This window comes from Budorcas taxicolor, chromosome 5, assembly GCF_023091745.1.
Source record: "Budorcas taxicolor isolate Tak-1 chromosome 5, Takin1.1, whole genome shotgun sequence".
NCBI classification, from domain to species: Eukaryota; Metazoa; Chordata; class Mammalia; order Artiodactyla; family Bovidae; genus Budorcas; species Budorcas taxicolor.
In genome coordinates, this window is record NC_068914.1 from 104,427,349 (window position 1) to 104,445,343 (window position 17,995).

Sequence of the window (17,995 nt, forward strand, 5' to 3'; positions counted from 1 at the left end):
CCTATTTTGTTACCAAAAAAAGCACAATATTTTGTGCATCAACAAAAGGTTACAATGCTATTTTAAAAATTCCTTTCTTCTCACACTGATGGAATAATTTCAAGAATTGAAGGGTATTTCCTTCTAATATTCTATTGCCTTTATAGGACAAGATACAATCTTTTAGCTGATGAATAAGAAAAATGTTAACTTACCTCTCCAAGCTTTTCCAATTTGATGTAGGTTTCCATTTTTCCAAACCCAATTTCTGACTGAAAGCAAACAATTATAAATTTAGTATTCTTAAAATTTCAATTCTTCTCTGCCTCAATATCTGAAACTCTCCTGCTCTGGGAATGTTTTGGAACAGACAAATCTGATTAAATAGTTGAACATCTGTCAAATTTAAAAATCGGAACATTTAAAGGCTCAAAAACAAAGTTCACTATTAAAACTGTCAACTCATCTTTTTTACAAATCGATTAACATTCTGCTTTGAAAAATTTCTGTCCTACCTTAAGACTGAAATTTTAAGATATCACAGGCATTTTAGGATATAAAAGGATTTTATAAAAGGTAACTACATGATTTAACAAAATCACAAAATAAACAATTTTCCTACATATTTTCCTTCATCAATCTTATGTTTTCCCTAGGAAGGGCTGCAAACAAAACACTTTTCCCATCGAAATATAGTAAGACAGATAGCTACATGTCATACTCTATGATAAGTCAGGAAATGGCTGACACAGAAGAAGTAATATAAGTCTCAATCAGTCTCCTCCATCCCCCACAAAAGGCTTTAAAAGTGAGTTCTGAAAAGCATTGCTTTTAAACCTTGAGCTTGACTATTTTGTACGGAGTCGATAAATGAGGTAGATGGAATACTCAAATATGCAATGGAAACCCAGTATTTAAAAAGTAATTTAAAAAAAACCACCTAACACAAAAGATTTAGGGTAAAAAACAAAACAATAAAAATTTAGAGACTGAGAGAGCAGAGATGGGGGCAAAAGTTAAAAAGAAGAGAATAAGAATTTTCTTAAATTCCTTTCTAGTATCCCTTTTGTAGATAGTGGAAAGGGGAACAGTAATCTAAAACTTCACTTATCAGAGTGACACTAATGCCCTTAAGTAGCCAATGAAAGGAATAATGTTCTTTTATATATAACTCTTAAAGGTGCATGCTGGATTATTAAATTCTGTGTCAAATTCTGGAGGTTCAGATACACTTTTTCTGGAGGTGTTGAACAAAATAAAAATGATACTCGACAATTTGACTTAACATCACTCACCACTTGAAACAAAAAAAGGTAAACTGCCCAAAACTGATAGTCAAAAGTATCAGGGGCCTCTCAAAGGAACTGTTGTACAAGGAACTTTGTTACAAGACATATATATCACTTTAAAAGCCATGAGGAAAACTGCATATTCAATGGTACTCATTCAATTTTGGTAAACTAATAAAAACTGTGGTCACAGGTGGTACTGGTGGTATCACTGAAGGACTGAAAAATTGCTTCTCTCTGTGTATTCTTAAAGACTTTTTCCTATATATGGTATTTTCAAAAAAAAATTAAATAAGTGAGATTTTTGGAACCCATCATGATCCATACACCCACACACTATTTTATATATGACTGACAGATATTAAGTCCTTATTCTCTATTGTCAATAATTATACAGGATAATAAAACTACAATAAACACGTTCCAAATACAAATAGGAGTTTTTTAATTTTAATATGGAAAATATGGCAAAGAGACCACCATTTGATACCCGAGGACCTGATTCTGAATCATCTTTTGATTTTGTAGTTTTTCTATAGTCTATTTACATACAATCTCACATAACACTTAAAAGATCTCACATAAACACTTTAAAAAGGCTAACTGCCAAGGTCACACAAACTATGTTACAGTGTTTATTTTCTTATACCTATTTTCTAGAATTCAGATGATTAAATTCACAAACATGGAACTATTTTGACATGAATTTCAAATCTCACCTGATTTTTTATGAAGGAAAAAGAACAGCAAGAAAAAATGGAAACTAGTATGAACGAAATAATCAATGCCCCCCCCCCCAAGATGTAATTAAAATGTCATCACCTGTAACAGTGAGAAGTACATAGAAAAATATAACTACAAGCAAGGAACCTTTTTTTTTTGCCACACCAGGTCTTGTGGAAACTTAGTTCCCCAACAAGGGACTGAACCACGCCTGCAACAGCAAAAGTACATTGTCCTAAACCACTGGACCACCAGGGAATTCCCTGGGAAATTTCTCTTATTAGGAGTTGGGAAATTTTCCTATTCCCTTTTTTAATCTTAAGTGAATAAATACTAGAATGTCCTTATAAGATCATGTACACTTTTCTCTAACGGTGGCTTTCACAAAAATGCTAAAGTTTTTTTTTTTTTAAAGAGTGGATAAATGAACTACAAATTCAAGACTGTAAACACAGTACTGATGTACAGATTATCATATCATATAAAGTATACAAGGAATAAACTATAAGAGATAATACTCTTATAGTTAATATAAGAGATATATTAACTATATAGCATAGCATCTATATTAACATTACATGAAATATTAACATTAAAAAAGAGTCACTCTTTAAATAGTGAAATTTAGTGAGATCATTAAAATATATTAAAAGTACGCTTTTCAAAAAGAGGGTAAATACTGGAATTGTCTGCCACAACCCAATTAAACAGGTTTTGAATTGGGTTGACGACATTTTAATGATTCCCAACCTTCAGGATTTAGTAATTACATCCAATTTACTGCTTAACTGAATCTTTATATGGAATTTCTAGAAAAGTTTGCTTGCATTTTTATCTGCTGAGCATGACAAGATTAACAATAGACATAATGACTAGCTTGTTGACACACTCTCCTACGGAAATTATTCAGAGGACAGAAGACAAAGCTCATTTATTCAACATTTACCAGGCATAATGCTAGGTACTGGGGATAGAGTGAAGAAGACAGATATGATTCCTCCTCTCATAAGTTCACAATCTAGACTGACTTTCACCCTAGATTTAGAATATTTTTAAAGTCTAATAAAAACAGAAATAATACCTGTATGATTGAAACAATACACTTTGCATTTTAATACAATATAAAATCTTAATTCTGCTTCAAATGAAGATAATTTTTTTCGATACTTCACTGCTCTAATACTTAGCTTTTTGGAAAACCAAACAAACTCCTGTTCAAATAGCTCTTATAGCCGAGTAATATTTCACTGTTAAGTCAGAAAGAGAGAGACAAATACTATATATTAATGCATGCATCTGGAATCTAGAAAGATGGTACTGATGAACCTATTTGCAGGGTAGCAATGGAGACACCTAACTTCCCTGGTGGCTTAGACGGTAAAGCGTCCACCTACAATGTGGGAAATCCAGGTTCAATCCCTGGGTCGGGAGGATCTCCTGGAGAAGGAAATGGCAACCCACTCTAGTACTCTTGCCTCGAAAATCCCATGGAGCGAGGATCCTGGTAGGCTACAGTCCATGGGGTCGCAAAGAGTTGGACATGACTGAGCGACTTCACTTTCACTTTCAATGGAAACACAGGACATAGAGAACAGACTTCTGGACACACTGGGGGAAGGAGAGGGTGGGACGAATTGGGAGGCTAGCATGGAAACATATACATTCAGTTGATTTCAGTCGCTCAGTCGTGTCTGACTCTGCAACCCCATGAATTCCAGCACGCCAGGCCTCCCTATCCATCACCAACTCTTTGCATCAGGTGGCCTAAGTATTTCAGTTTCAGCTTCAGCATCATTCCTTCCAAAGAACACCCAGGGCTGATCTCCTTTAGGATGGACTGATTGAATCTCCCTGCAGTCCCAGGGACTCACAAGAGTCTTCTTCAACACAACACTTCAAAAGCATCAATTCTTCGGTGCTCAGCTTTCTTCACAATCCAACTCTCACATCCATACATGACCACTGGAAAAACCACAGCCTTGACTAGACAGACCTTTGTTGGCAAAGCAATGTCTCTGCTTTTCAGTATGCTATCTAGGTTGGTCATAACTTTCCTTCCAAGGAGTCAGCATCTTTTAATTTCATGGCTGCAATCACCATCTGCAGTGATTTTGGAGCCCCCCAAAATAAAGTCTGACACTGTTTCCCCATCTATTTCCCATGAAGTGATGGGACCGGATGCCATGAACTTAATTTTGTGAATGTTGAGCTTTAAGCCAACTTTTTCACTCTCCTCTTTCACTTTCATCAAAAGCTTCTTTAGTTCTTTGCTTTCTGCCCTAAGGGTGGTGTCATCTGCATAGCTGAGGTTACTGATATTTCTCCCGGCAATCTTGATTCCAGCTTGTGCTTCTTCCAGCCCAGCGTTTCTCATGATGTACTCTGCATAGAAGTTAAATAAGCAGGGTGACAATATACAGCCTTGACGTACTCCTTTTCCTATTTGGAACCAGTCTGTTGTTCCATGTCCAGTTCTAACTGTTGCTTCCTGACCTGCATATAGGTTTCTCAAGAGGCAGGTCACGTGGTCTGGTATTCCCATCTCTTTCAGAATTTTCCACTGTTTATTGTGATCCACACAGTCAAAGGCTTTGGCATAGTCAATAAAGCAGAAATAGATGTTTCTCTGGAACTCTCTTGCTTTTTTGATGATCCAGCAGATATTGGCAATTTGTTCTCTGGTTCCTCTGCCTTTTCGAAAACCAGCTTGAACATCAGAGAGTTCACGGTTCACGTATTGCTGAAGTCTGGCTTGGAGAATTTTGAGTATTACTTTACTTAGCATGTGAGATGAGTGCAATTGTGCGGTAGTTTGAGCATTCTTTGGCATTGCCTTTCTTTGGGATTGGAATGAAAACTGACCTTTTCCAGTCCTGTGGCCACAGCTGAGTTTTCCAAATTTGCTGGCATTTGAGTGCAGCCCTTTCACAGCATCATCTTTCAGGATTTGAAAGAGCTCCACTGGAATTCCATCACCTCCACTAGCTTTGTTCATAGTGATGTTTTCTAAGGCCCACTTAACTTCACATTGCAGGATGTCTGGCTCTAGGTGAGTGATCACACCATCATGATTATCTTGGTCATGAAGATCTTTTTTGTACAGTTCTTCTGTGTATTCTTGCCACCTCTTCTTAATATCTTCTGCTTCTGTTAGGTCCATACCATTTCTGTCCTTTATCGAGCCCATCTTTGCATGAAATGTTCCCTTGGTATCTCTAATTTTCTTGAAGAGATCTCTAGTCTTTCCCATTCTGTTGTTTCCTCTATTTCTTTGCATTGATCACTGAGGAAGGCTTTCTCATCTCTTCTTGCTATTCTTTGGAACTCTGCATTCCGATGCTTATATCTTTCCTTTTCTCTTCTTTTCACAGCTATTTGTAAAGCCTCCCCAGACAGCCATTTTGCTTGTTTGCATTTCTTTTCCATGGGGATGGTCTTGATCCCTGTCTCCTGTACAATGTCACGAACCTCAGTCCATAGTTCATCAGGTACTCTCTCTATCAGATCCAGTCCCTTAAATCTATTTCTCACTTCCACTGTATAATCATAGGAATTTGATTTAGGCCATACCTGAATGGTCTAGTGGTTTTCCCTACTTACTTCAATTTAAGTCTGAATTTGGCAATAAGGAGTTCATGGTCTGAGCCACAGTCAGCTCCCAGTCTTGTTTTTGTTGACTGTATAGAGCTTCTCCATCTTTGGATGCAAAGAATATAATCAATCTGATTTTAGTGTTGACCATCTGGTAATGTTCATGTGTAGAGTCTTCTCTTGTGTTGTTGGAAGAGGGTGTTTGCTATGACCAGTGTGTTCTCTTGGCAAAACTCTATTAGCCTTTGCCCTGCTTCATTCCGTATTCCAAGGCTAAATTTGCCTGTTACCCCAGGTGTTTCTTGACTTCCTACTTTTGCATTCCAGTCCCCTATAATGAAAAGGACATCTTTTTTGGGTGTTAGTTCTAAAAGGTCTTGTAGGTCTTCATAGAACCGTTACCGTATGTACAACAGACAGCAATTGGGAATGTGCTGTGTGACACAAGGAGCTCAACCCAGTGCTCTGTGACAACCTAGAGGGGCTGGGTGGGGAGGGAGGTGGGAAGAGGGTTCAGGAGGAGGGAGGGGACATATGTATACCTTTGGCTGATTCATACTGATGTATGGCAGAAATCAACCCAATATTGTAAAGCAATTTTCCTCCAATAAAAATTTTAAAATAGTTCTTATATAGTAAGCACATGAAAGTGAAATAAAATAAAAATAAATTATAATTTATAATAGCCTTCCTGTAATTTCGAGTAACCTGTAAGTAGCATTGATTATTATAGGGTATTTCTTTGTTACTTTGGTCTAAGAGTATAATCATTCTACCAAAGTTATAAAGAGGTATTGCATGCTGGCAATGCAATTCTAAATGAGCTTGACAACAACTAAGACATGCGCAATAACTCTATTAGATGCCATTCTAAGAGTAAATGTGCATATAAAACACAGTGGAGGCAAACACAGATTTTTCAGTTATCCATTTCCCGCCTTGTGAGATTTACCAAGTTACTGTTATTGATAGAAATGTCTGTCTACTCAGGTAGACTGGGGTAGGTCAACTGAGAATCTCTATTCTACTTGATCATTTGTCTTACAAAATATTACCTTACCCCTGTCCATAATATGCCATAGGTAAATTAAATTGTGGGTGAACTTTGAACCTCATTTCCACACCATAAAATCACTTCTGAAAAACATCAGGACTTGATACCCTATTTTCTCACCTGTCCTTAGAAATAACGGCTATGTATGATCTATACTGGTAAAGCCATGAATGAGAAACCCAAAACTTAATGTTTAGGAAGAGGCATATTCTTAGAATTCATATAACCTAAAATTCAATAAAATGAGACAAACTTTCCTATATAGACTTAGTTTACTAAAGTTGCACTTAACACTCTTACGAAATTTCCATGGGGCATGCCATCACTGTAAGTGTAACAATGCTCTAATAAATCATGACCTGTCTATGGGCTTTCCCACTAGTCATTAGTTTAAGCATTTTAAGAGTTAGAATATTCCATTCCTTATCAACTATAAATGAATATTAAATAACACTTTACCAATCCAATAACCAGTATCTTTAAAATAAGATAGAATGTCTAAATGTAATGTAGTGTCCTAGATGGGATCCTGGGGATAAAAAGCTATTAGTGAAAAACTAGGGAAATTTGAATAAAGTATGGAGTTTAGTTAATAGTAATGTACCAACATTGGTTTCCTAAGTTGTGACAATGTACTAAAGTAATGTAAAATGTTAATAATAAGCATAACTAGGTATGTGGTATACGAGAACTCTCTATATGATCTTTTAAATTTTTCTGCAAATCTATAACTACTCCAAAATAACTTATTAGAGTAGAGTTAGCATAGCTATAGGCAGACTCGCACATTTGTAATTCAGAAAATGAGAGGGTTTCCAGTTAGTGGCCTCTCTCTTCCTGCTCGTGTAGTGGTAAGAGGTCATCTGCTCAGAGTGAGAGAAGAATTAACCAAAGAAACGCAATAGGGGCCAAATGATACTGAGGATCCAACTGAGCTTGATGCTCATGATTCTATAGAAGAACCAGTCAGCCCTACTGTATCTTCACCAGAAGTGAACTCAGACTTGTTTCTTACCTCCTACTCAAGTGATTTGTTATTTTTACTACTCTACTTATTATACATTGCAAACTGAAAGTACAAAAACAAACATGTACACATTGCTATATTTAAAATGGATAACCAACAAAGACCTATTATAAAGCACATGGAACTCTCAAGGTTATGCGCCAGGGTGGATGGGAGGGGGGTTTGGGAGAGAAGGGATACGTGTATATGTATGGCTGAGTCCTTTTGCTCTTCGCCTGAAACTACCACAACATTGTTAACTGGCTATACCCCAACACAAAATAAAAATTTTAAAGTTAAAAAAAAAGTTTATCCTTTTAGAAAGACAAAATTTTATATTTTGTCTTGAAACAAAAATGTTTTTAAGAGTATATCATCCATGGAAACATAAGCTCTAACAAATGTGAAGAGTATTTTCGTTTTCCCATCTCCTTTCCACGGATTCCCTAAATCCCTCCCCTTCACATATAAACCTAGGGTATTAAGAATAATTTTCTAATATACTTCAAAAGAAACCATGACTTTAGTTTAAAAAAAAAGATAAACAATGAAAAGAATGATGAACCAATGAAAACCAAAACAGCTGCAATGATTAATGTGAAATCGGTAAGCCATTTCAGATTAAAAAAACAAGGGAATTAAGATAGGAACTTTCAACACAATGAAAACTCCAGTCACTCAGCATTCATTAAAGGGCACTGTTTTCCTTAATTTCATATACACTGAAAAAGATAAGTCTTAGATGATAGCTTTGGTGATTAAACCATACCTTTAGTCCCAAACTGAATATTTACTAATTCTAAAATTTATCCTAAGTACCAATCTTTAGTAAAACTTGATAACCAAAGAACACTTTCAACCTGGTAATTAAATGACAAAGTTATGTTAATGAAAATGTCTTAGGCAGTGATGTAAAACTATGATGATCCATAAACCAATACCAAAATCAAGCTCTAACCTTACTGTATACTAGTGAACAGTGAACGGTGAAAGTTGCTCAGTCGTCTCCAGGCCAGAATACTGGAGTGGGTAGCCTTTCCCTTCTCTAGGGGATCTTCCCAGCCCAGGCACTGAACCCAGGTCTCCCGCAATGCAGGTGGATTCTTTACCAGCTAAGCCACAAGGGAAACCCAAGAATGCTGGAGTGGGTAGCCTATCCCTTTTCCAGTGGATCTTCCTGACCCAGGAATCAAACCAGGATCTCCTGCATTGCAGGCAGATTCTTTACCAACTGAGCTGTAAGGGAAGCCCCTATTGTATACTGGTGAATGTCAAATAATAATGTGCTCATATTATACAGCATTAGGTAATTTTATTCTTTAGAAAATGCAACCAAAATGGAAGTTGTTGGCAGATAAAAATATTCCACGATACAGTATATAAGAAGAAGATAAAACAACTGTTAGTGACACAATACTCATCAGTGGCTCCTTCTTCAGACCCAAAGTTTAAGTGAGTACTCAGTTCAGTCACTCAGTCGTGTCTGACTCTTTGTGACCCTATGGACTGCAGCACACCAGGCTTTCCTGCCCATCACCAACTCCTGGAGCTTACTCAGACTCATGTCCATCGAGTTGGGGATGCCATCCAACCATCTCATCCTCTGTTGTCCCCCTTCTCCTCCTCCTTAGTACTAAGTGGTTCCTGAGTCCTGAGTATTTTATCTTTACACAGTCCCTAGCATCTGGGCTCTACTTTCCATTTCCACATGACTACCACATCATCCTTAACTATGAATTCATTTCCTAATTCATTTCCCTGCCTCTAGTCTTTCTCTTGTTCTATTTGTTTACACTTTTCCTGAAGCAACAGTTATGAAACAAAAATGTGATTATGCCAGCCCTTGTTTAAATAAATGTCTCTGAGGTCCTTCTTTTTACATGGGATGAAGTCCAAACTCATTGGCCTGACAGCTGAAGCTTTTTAAAGTCAACAGCAGGGGTCCCCAACCTGTGAGGAACCCAGCCCCACAGCAGGAAGTGAGCAGCTGCACAGCAGGAGGTGAGCAGCAGGCAAGCAAAGCTGCATCTACCGCTCCATCACTCACATTACCTCATGAACCATCCCCCCAGTCCTGTCCATGGAAAAACGGTCTTCCACTAAATTGCTCCTGGGTGCCAAAAAGGTTGGGGACCACTGGTCTAGATCTATCCTATCCTTTCAAGGCTTATTCTTTAAAATTATTCCATATCCACATTTCGTACCAATTATAATTTCTCCAACATACTCACATTCTCTGGGTTTTACTACATGAAGTTTCCTTTGCTTAGAACACTCTTCTAATGACTGTCAACTTGACAAAATTCCTACCCACCTTTTTAAAGTCAACTTAAGCACTATCACCTCTGTAAGCCTGTGATGTGCAAAGACATTTTACTTGCTCTTTAATTGTCCCATAGCACTTTATATACACTTCTACATAGAACTAAAGTCATCCAAAAGAGATCCTCACATACACAATCACCTGAATTTATGTCAAGATGACACTGCAACAGGGAAAGCTATTCTTTCAAAAAGCAGTGCTGGGTCAACTGCTACACAATAGGAGACCAAGATACATAACTGAAAAGAGCCTTTTATACAGAATGTATAAAGAATTCCTCAACAATCAATCAGAAAAAGGCAGACAGTCCAACAGAAAAGAAATAATAAAATTCAACAATTAATTCAAAGAAGAGGATATTTGAATGGCCAATAAACATTAGAAAGGTGTTCACCTTAAGCCATCAAGAAAATGAAAAATAAAACCACAATGCCTGAATGCTCAGTCAGATCTGACTCTCTGTGACCCCATAGACTGTAGCCCATTCCTCTCTGTCCATGGGATGTTCCAGGCAAGAATACTGGAATGGGTTGCCATTTCCTACTTCAGGGGAACCACAACGAGATAACACTATACACTCATCAGAAAAATTTAAAAGTTTCTTTGAAAAAGAAGAAAACAGTACCAAAAAAAAATCATGGCAAGAACTAGAATGGGATGTAAAATAGTATAATCACTTTGGAACCAACTTTGACAACACCTAGAAAAGCTGAACATGTGCACACAATTTACCCAACAACTCCACTCCTAGGTATGCATCCAACAGAAATGCTTACATATGTTAACCAAAACACATAATCAGGAATGGTGATACAAGCAGTATTTGATAATAGCCAAAATTTAAAATAACATAAATGTAAACGTTCATCAACAGAAGACTGAATAAAATATAGTATACTCACCAATGGAACACCATGCAACAAAAAGAACACATGAATAACCTAACTACATGCAATAACCCAAATGAACTAACACTAAGCAAAAGAAGTCGACTGCAGAAGAATACATATTGGTGTACTTCTATACATAATAGGATATTTTTCTATACTATACATATAAACTTGTATGTATATATATTTATATATATTTGTGCAATATATCTTATTTGTATAAAATGTATTTTAAGCATTTGTATATTCATAATTACATAAAGTTCAAAAGTTTAAGAATAATCAAGAAAAGAATATCAAACGCATTTTTAAAATTAATAAGAATGTATGTAAATCAAGATAAAGAAGTCTTTCTTTTTATTAAACACTATAAACATAATCAAAAAAATGAAAAACATAAAGGTAAAACGAATCTCTGGCATTAGAAGGCAGAGATAATGCCAAAGTTGAGGAAGGGAGGGTGGAAGTGAACAACGAAGTGGCAGGATGAGTTTTCTGGAATTTGGGGGATTTTCTTTTATTTATCTGGATACAAGTTACACACGTACGCTAACGTCACAAAAATTCATGAAGCTCTACAATTAGGCTTATGTACTTCTCTGTGTATCTAGTACATATTAATACATACTTATATACCTGGTACATATTTTGTACATCTAGTATGTATCAGTAAAATTTACCAAAAAATAAAACAAACCTAAATTCTATTCAATATAGCATCTTTAACATGTTAAGGGAAAATGACAAAATCCAGAAAAAAATATGATATACTTTAGCTATTAACAATATAAAAATTAATATAAAATGTTTATAACCAGAAAATCAAACAACCAGATCTAATATAGTAGGCATAAGAGACTTAAAAACTTACTAAGGAAGCTCTCCGAGACCTTCGGCTCATGGGTTGATCAAATGGTGGACTGTTTATCTGCAACTTTTCAAGATACCCATCAGGTATTCTGATATCTGCAGGCAGTGATAACCGCTTATTTAAATCCTTTTAAAAATCAAGAAAAAGAAGATCTATATAGGTAACCACAAACAGAGACAACAAGGGCATTTGACTTTTTAATTCATAAGCTCTAATATATTAATGCTTAGCAATCAGTTAACTATAAACGTTTGTCGCAATTACAAAGGTATTTACATTAATTATAAGCAGATTCTTTACAGTCTGAGCCACTAGGGAAGCTATAATATACTGAAAGCAAATGTATTTACTGTAAGCAAAAGTATACAATACAATTTATTTTACAGAAATGATGTTCTACAACTGAGTTGAGTGCCTACATTGAAAAAATGACCATGGAATTAATTTTAACATTATTATACCATATCAGTTCAGTTCAGTTGCTCAGTCATGTCCGACTCTTTGAGACTCCATGAATCGCAGCACTCCAGGCCTCCCTGTCCATCACCAACTCCCGGAGTTCACTCAAACTCACGTCCATCGAGTCGGCGATGCCATCCAGCCATCTCATCCTCTGTCGTCCCCTTCTCCTCCTGCCCCCAATCCTTCCCAGCATCAGAGTCTTTTCCAATGAGTCAACTCTTCGCATGAGGCAGCCAACGTACTGGAGTTTCAGCTTTAGCATCATTCCTTCCAAAGAACACCCAGGACCAATATCCTTCAGAATGGACTGGTTGGATCTCCTTGCAGTCCAAGGGACTCTCAAGTGTTTTCTCCAACACCACAGTTCAAAAGCATTAATTTTTCAGCACTCAGCTTTCTTCACAGTCCAATTCTCACATCCATACATGACCACTGGAAAAACCACAGCCTTTACTAGATGGACCTTTCTTGGCAAAGTATTGTCTCTGCTTTTCAATATGCTATCTAGGTTGGTCATAACTTTCCTTCCAAGGAGTAAGTGTCTTTAAATTTCATGGCTACAATCACCATCTGCATTGATTTTGGAGCCCAGAAAAATAAACTGACACTGTTTCCACTGTTTCCCCATCTATTTCCCATGATGTGATGGGACCAGACACCATGATCTTCGTTTTCTGAATGTTGAGCTTTAAGCCAACTTTTCCACTCTCCTCTTTCACTTTCATCAAAAGGCTTTTTAGTTCCTCTTCACTTTCTGCCATAAGGGTGGTGTCATCTGCATATCTGAAGTTCTTGATATTTCTCCTGGCAATCTTGATTCCAGCTTGTGCTTCTTCCAGCCCAGCGTTTCTCATGATGTACTCTGCATAGAAGTTAAATAAGCAGGGTGACAGTATACAGTCTTGACGTACTCCTTTTCCTATTTGGAACCAGTCTGTTGTTCCATGTCCAGTTCTAACTGTTGCTTCCTGACCTGCATATAGGTTTCTCAAGAGGCAGGTCACATGGTCTAGTATTCCCATCTCTTTCAGAATTTTCCACTGTTTATTGTGACCCATACAGTCAAAGGCTTTGGCATAGTCAATAAAGCAGAAATAGATGTTTTTCTGGAACTCTCTTGCTTTTTTGATGATCCAGCAGAGGTTGGCAATTTGCTCTCTGGTTCCTCTGCCTTTTCTAAAACCAGCTTGAACATCTGGAAGTTCACGGTTTACGTACTGCTGAAGCCTGGCTTGGAGAATTTTGAGCATTACTTTACTAGCGTGTGAGATGGTGCACTAATTCGTGTCTGACTCTTTGCAACCCCGTTGACTACAGCACGCCATGCTCCTCTGTCCTCCACTACCACCCAGGGGTTGCTCAGATTCATGTCCATTGAGTTGATGATGCTAACTATCTCATCTTCTGAATCCCTCTTCTCCTCTTGCCTTCAGTCTTTCCCAGCATCAGGGTCTCTTCCAATAAGTCAGCTCTTCACATCAGTTGGCCAAAGTACTAGAACTTCGGCATTATCCCTTCCAGTGAATATTCAGGGTTGATTTCCTTTAGGATTGACTGATTTAATCTCCTTGCAGTCCAAGGGGCTTTCAAGAGTCTTCTCCAGCACCATAATTTGAAAGCATCAGTCTTCACCGCTCAGCCTTCTTTATGATCCAACTCTCACATTCAAACATGACTACTGAAAAACCACAGCTTTGACTATACAGACCTTTGTTAGCAAAGTGATGTTTCCACTTTTTAGTATGCTGTCTAGGTTTGTCATAGCTTTTCTTCCAAGAAGCAAGTGTCTTTTTATTTCATGGCTGCAGTCACCATCTGCAGTGATTTTGGAGCCCAAGAAAATAAAATCTGTCACTGCTTCCACTTTTTCCCCTTCTATTTGCCATGAACTGATGGGACTGGATGTCATAATCTTAGTTTTTTGAATACTAAGTTTCAAGCCAGCTTTTCCACTCTCCTCTTTCACCCTCATCAAGAGGCTTTTTAGTTCCTTGTTTTCTGCCATTAGGGTGTTATCATCTGCATAGCTGAGATCGCTGGTATTTCTCCTGGCAATCTTGATTTCAGCTTGTGCTTTATCCAGTCTGGCATTTCGTATAATGTACTCTGCATATAAGTTAAATAAGCAGGGTGACAACATACAGCCTTGTTGTACTCCTTTCCCAATTCTGAACCTGTCAGTTGTTTCATGTCCGGTTTTAACTGTTGCTTCTTGACCCACATGTCCTGGCGAAGGTATTGCATAACTCAGTGAAGCTATGAGCCATGCCATGCAGGGCTACCCAAGACAGAGAGGTTATGTAAAGAGTTGTGGCAAAACAAGGTCTACTGGAGGAAATGGCAAACCACTCCAGTATTCTTGCCAGGAGAACCCCATGAACAGCATACCATATAGTTCAGTTCAGTTGCTCAATCGTATCTGACTCTTTGTGACCCCACGAATTGCAGCACACCAGGCCTCCCTATCTATCACCAACTGCCAGAGTCTACCCAAACTCATGTCCATTGAATCGGTGATGCCATCCAACCATCTCATCCTCTGTCATCCCCTTCTCTTCCTGCCCTCAATCTTTCCCAGCATCAGGGTCTTTTCAAATGAGTCAGCTCTTCACATCAGGTGGCCAAAGTATTGGAGTTTCAGCTTCAGCATCAGTCCTTCCAATTCAACACTGATTTCCTTTAGGATGGACTGGTAGGATCTCCTTGCAGTCCAAGGGACTCTCAAGAGTCTTCTCCAACACCACAGTTCCAAAAGCATCAATTCTTCTGTGCTCTGCCTTCTTCACAGTCCAACTCTCACATCCATACATGACTACTGGAAATACCATATAGTAGGAATAGGCAAAGTCTACCATAAAATGGGGTTGGTTTGAATAACTAATCATGTGGATACTGCATGATTTTGTGTGCACACAGTGAGATAATTGAAATATTTTATTATTGCTATGTCAGTGGAAACAAGTAAAAGGTATTTCTATTTCATTTAATTATGTGAACTGAGAGAAACAGAGATCTTGCCTATATTATCACACCAAGAAACATAAACCTATAAAAATAAATCCCTGCTATTAATAATAAATCAGGAGATAAAATTGAGATGTATAAAAATTATACACACAGATTTATTGAGAAATATATGGCTTAAGTATCAAAATATATCATGGTCTCAACTGATGAGAAAATAATAATTCTCCCAAGTTAGTTTTATATTTTACATAACTCTAAACAAATCAAAGTAAGATTATTCTTGGAACAAAACATTTAAAATTTATCTAGTGTATCACCTCTGGGGGAGAATACAGCTCAATAGATGAATAAGAAAGTCCAGATATAGATCCTAGTATTAAATAAAACTTTTAAACCTATAATAAAGAAAATCATACATATGGTGAAGAGAAATAAATATTTTTATTACTATTGTGATGTAATTTAAACAGTGATATGAACAGCTATCATGAGTTTGAGTGAGCTCCAGGAGATAGGGAAGGACAGGGAAGCTTGGCATGCTGCAGTCCATGGAGTCGCAGAGTCGGACACAACTGAGTGACTAAACAATAACGAACGGATATCAAGTTGATTTCAAGAGTTGAAGATGGTATTTTACCATTTAAAAACTGGTACTGTTTTGCATAACTGATTCAGAAGCAATCTTTCATCAGCAAAAATGCAATCAACCAAGAGGGCAAATACCCTATTCATCAATACCTCAACAGGACTGAAGAAAATAACAACACTCTTATTTCAAAACGTGCTCAATTTTCTAGAGAAAATTATTTTTAATCTATAGTATATATATGGAAATAATAATATTCATAATCAACTTCTGTCCTCAAGGTTATACACAACATTGACAGAGAGAAGGAAATGAGCTTTTCATTCTTTTACATGGAGAAATAACTTACATGTGCTACAGAGATTAGTAGGTATAATACACCAAAAAAGGAAGTGATATCCATATTCATAATACACACCAAGGAAAAAAAGCTGGTGCTTATTTTTTGTATACTTTTTGAAATCTGAAAATATTTACAAAATCTGAAGTACCTAAATGAATCTCAAAAATATTAATTAAAGTATTTTCTAAAAGGTCGACTTTCCCTAATGTATCGTCTTGGATTTCTGAAACTTTTGAAAATTCAAATTTCCCTTACAAAGACTCTACATAGTATTTTGCAGAATGTTTAAGTATAATACTACATACGTGACTTGGTATAACAGATAATTAGGAAAAAATATTCACAGATTAGTTTTTATTAATGCAAAGAAACAACTTTCTTACAGGTGTCATTGCTGTCATGAAAATTTTCAAATAGGCATTTATTCTTATGTATTTATACACACAAACACAGGCATATTTATGTTTTTTTTTTAAAAAAGGTACCTCTATTGAGATCCGCCTATGTATACGATTTCTAAGACAAACACCCGTAGGTGACTGGACTTCATCAGATGATGTCCCAGAAGCTTGGTCACTCTCGCCATCTGATCCCATTTTTAGATTTTCATGAACAATATCTATATCAGAAAATGAAATATTATTTATCTTAGAAGAGATGTATTAAATTCTACAGAATCACATAATTTATTATCTCTGCATGTAAGATGTAGACAGCCAATGGCCAAAAATCATAGCATAAAAGGTCTTTTACATTCTGGGTACCACAGATGTGCAGTTAATAAAAACTGCATATTTACGACAAATGTCCTGATACAGTAGTAATAAATCCTCTTATGCTCTAAGATTATAAAAAGTTATTTTAAAAAACTAACATTCAAGTTATTACCAAGAGTTAATAAAATTAGAGACCGGAAATAACACTTGACGATTATTTCGTCAGTTCTCTTATTTTCCAGATCTAGAAACTGAGATCTTGAAAGGTTAAATGACTTTCAAAGGTCACAGAGCTTAGAGGCAGAGCCAAAATAGAAACCTGATCTTTTATTTAGTTTAATATTCCTTCCATTTAATAATGTGCCATTGGGTCAAATCAAGATGAACTGGTTTTTTACATAGTCTTTTAAAACTCTGTTTTACAGTTACTAATGTAGCTCCCCTTCCCCAAGTGTTAAAAAAAAAACAAAAAGTATTCACTGAGTGCTGATTTTGTTTAACTACAAAAACAGCACCGCAAAATCTACTGGGGGCAAAAACATTTCACTTACAATGCAAGGTAAATTATGGTTTTTTAAAATAGGAGTAAAAGTTAAATGGAGTAGAGGGTAGGGAGATTAATTCCTTTGGGGAATATTAAAAATACACTTGTACACTTTTATACCTGCTCTTATATTTACATTTGTCAATCACCTTCTAATTTATCTAGCAAGAGTAGCCCACCAGAAACAAATGTTAGATCTCAAACACATCTCTTTGCATGGGTCCTCTCCACAGAATTACTCACTCCCCCAAAAGTATCATGTTCTTCCATACTGAAGTGCTTTAGCAAGCTTTTTGTTTTTTCTTATCTGTAAGAGATTATTTCTTCATTTTATCAATGTGGTGAATCCATTCTTCAACAGTATGCTCATATGTCATATCAGGCCTTTTCTACTCTCAGACACAAATTAACACTGTGCCCACACCTAGCACACCAATTGTGTTGAAGAGCAGTTTTTGGTTCATGTGATTTTATATCAAGCTATGAGATCCCCTGGGGACAGAATCTGACTTATTCGCTTTTCTATTCCTAGAACCGAACTAAATTTGTTTAGTAAGTAACTCAACAAATACTCCACTGACTTAAACACTTACTAAAAAAGAAAAAGAAAAAATCAAAGGATGGACCAGACAACTGGACCTTTTCTTTCAA

At 36.6% G+C, this 17,995-nt stretch overlaps 1 protein-coding gene across 1 annotated transcript in view; it reads right to left on the reverse strand.

The window, feature by feature from the left end:
- Positions 1-17,995, reverse strand: part of CDK17 (cyclin dependent kinase 17) — a 105,746-nt gene that overhangs the window by 15,468 nt on the left and 72,283 nt on the right. The window contains 3 exon segments of the mRNA XM_052639738.1: positions 195-251; positions 11,727-11,852; positions 16,570-16,703. Coding sequence (XP_052495698.1) covers positions 195-251; positions 11,727-11,852; positions 16,570-16,703 — 317 coding nt within the window.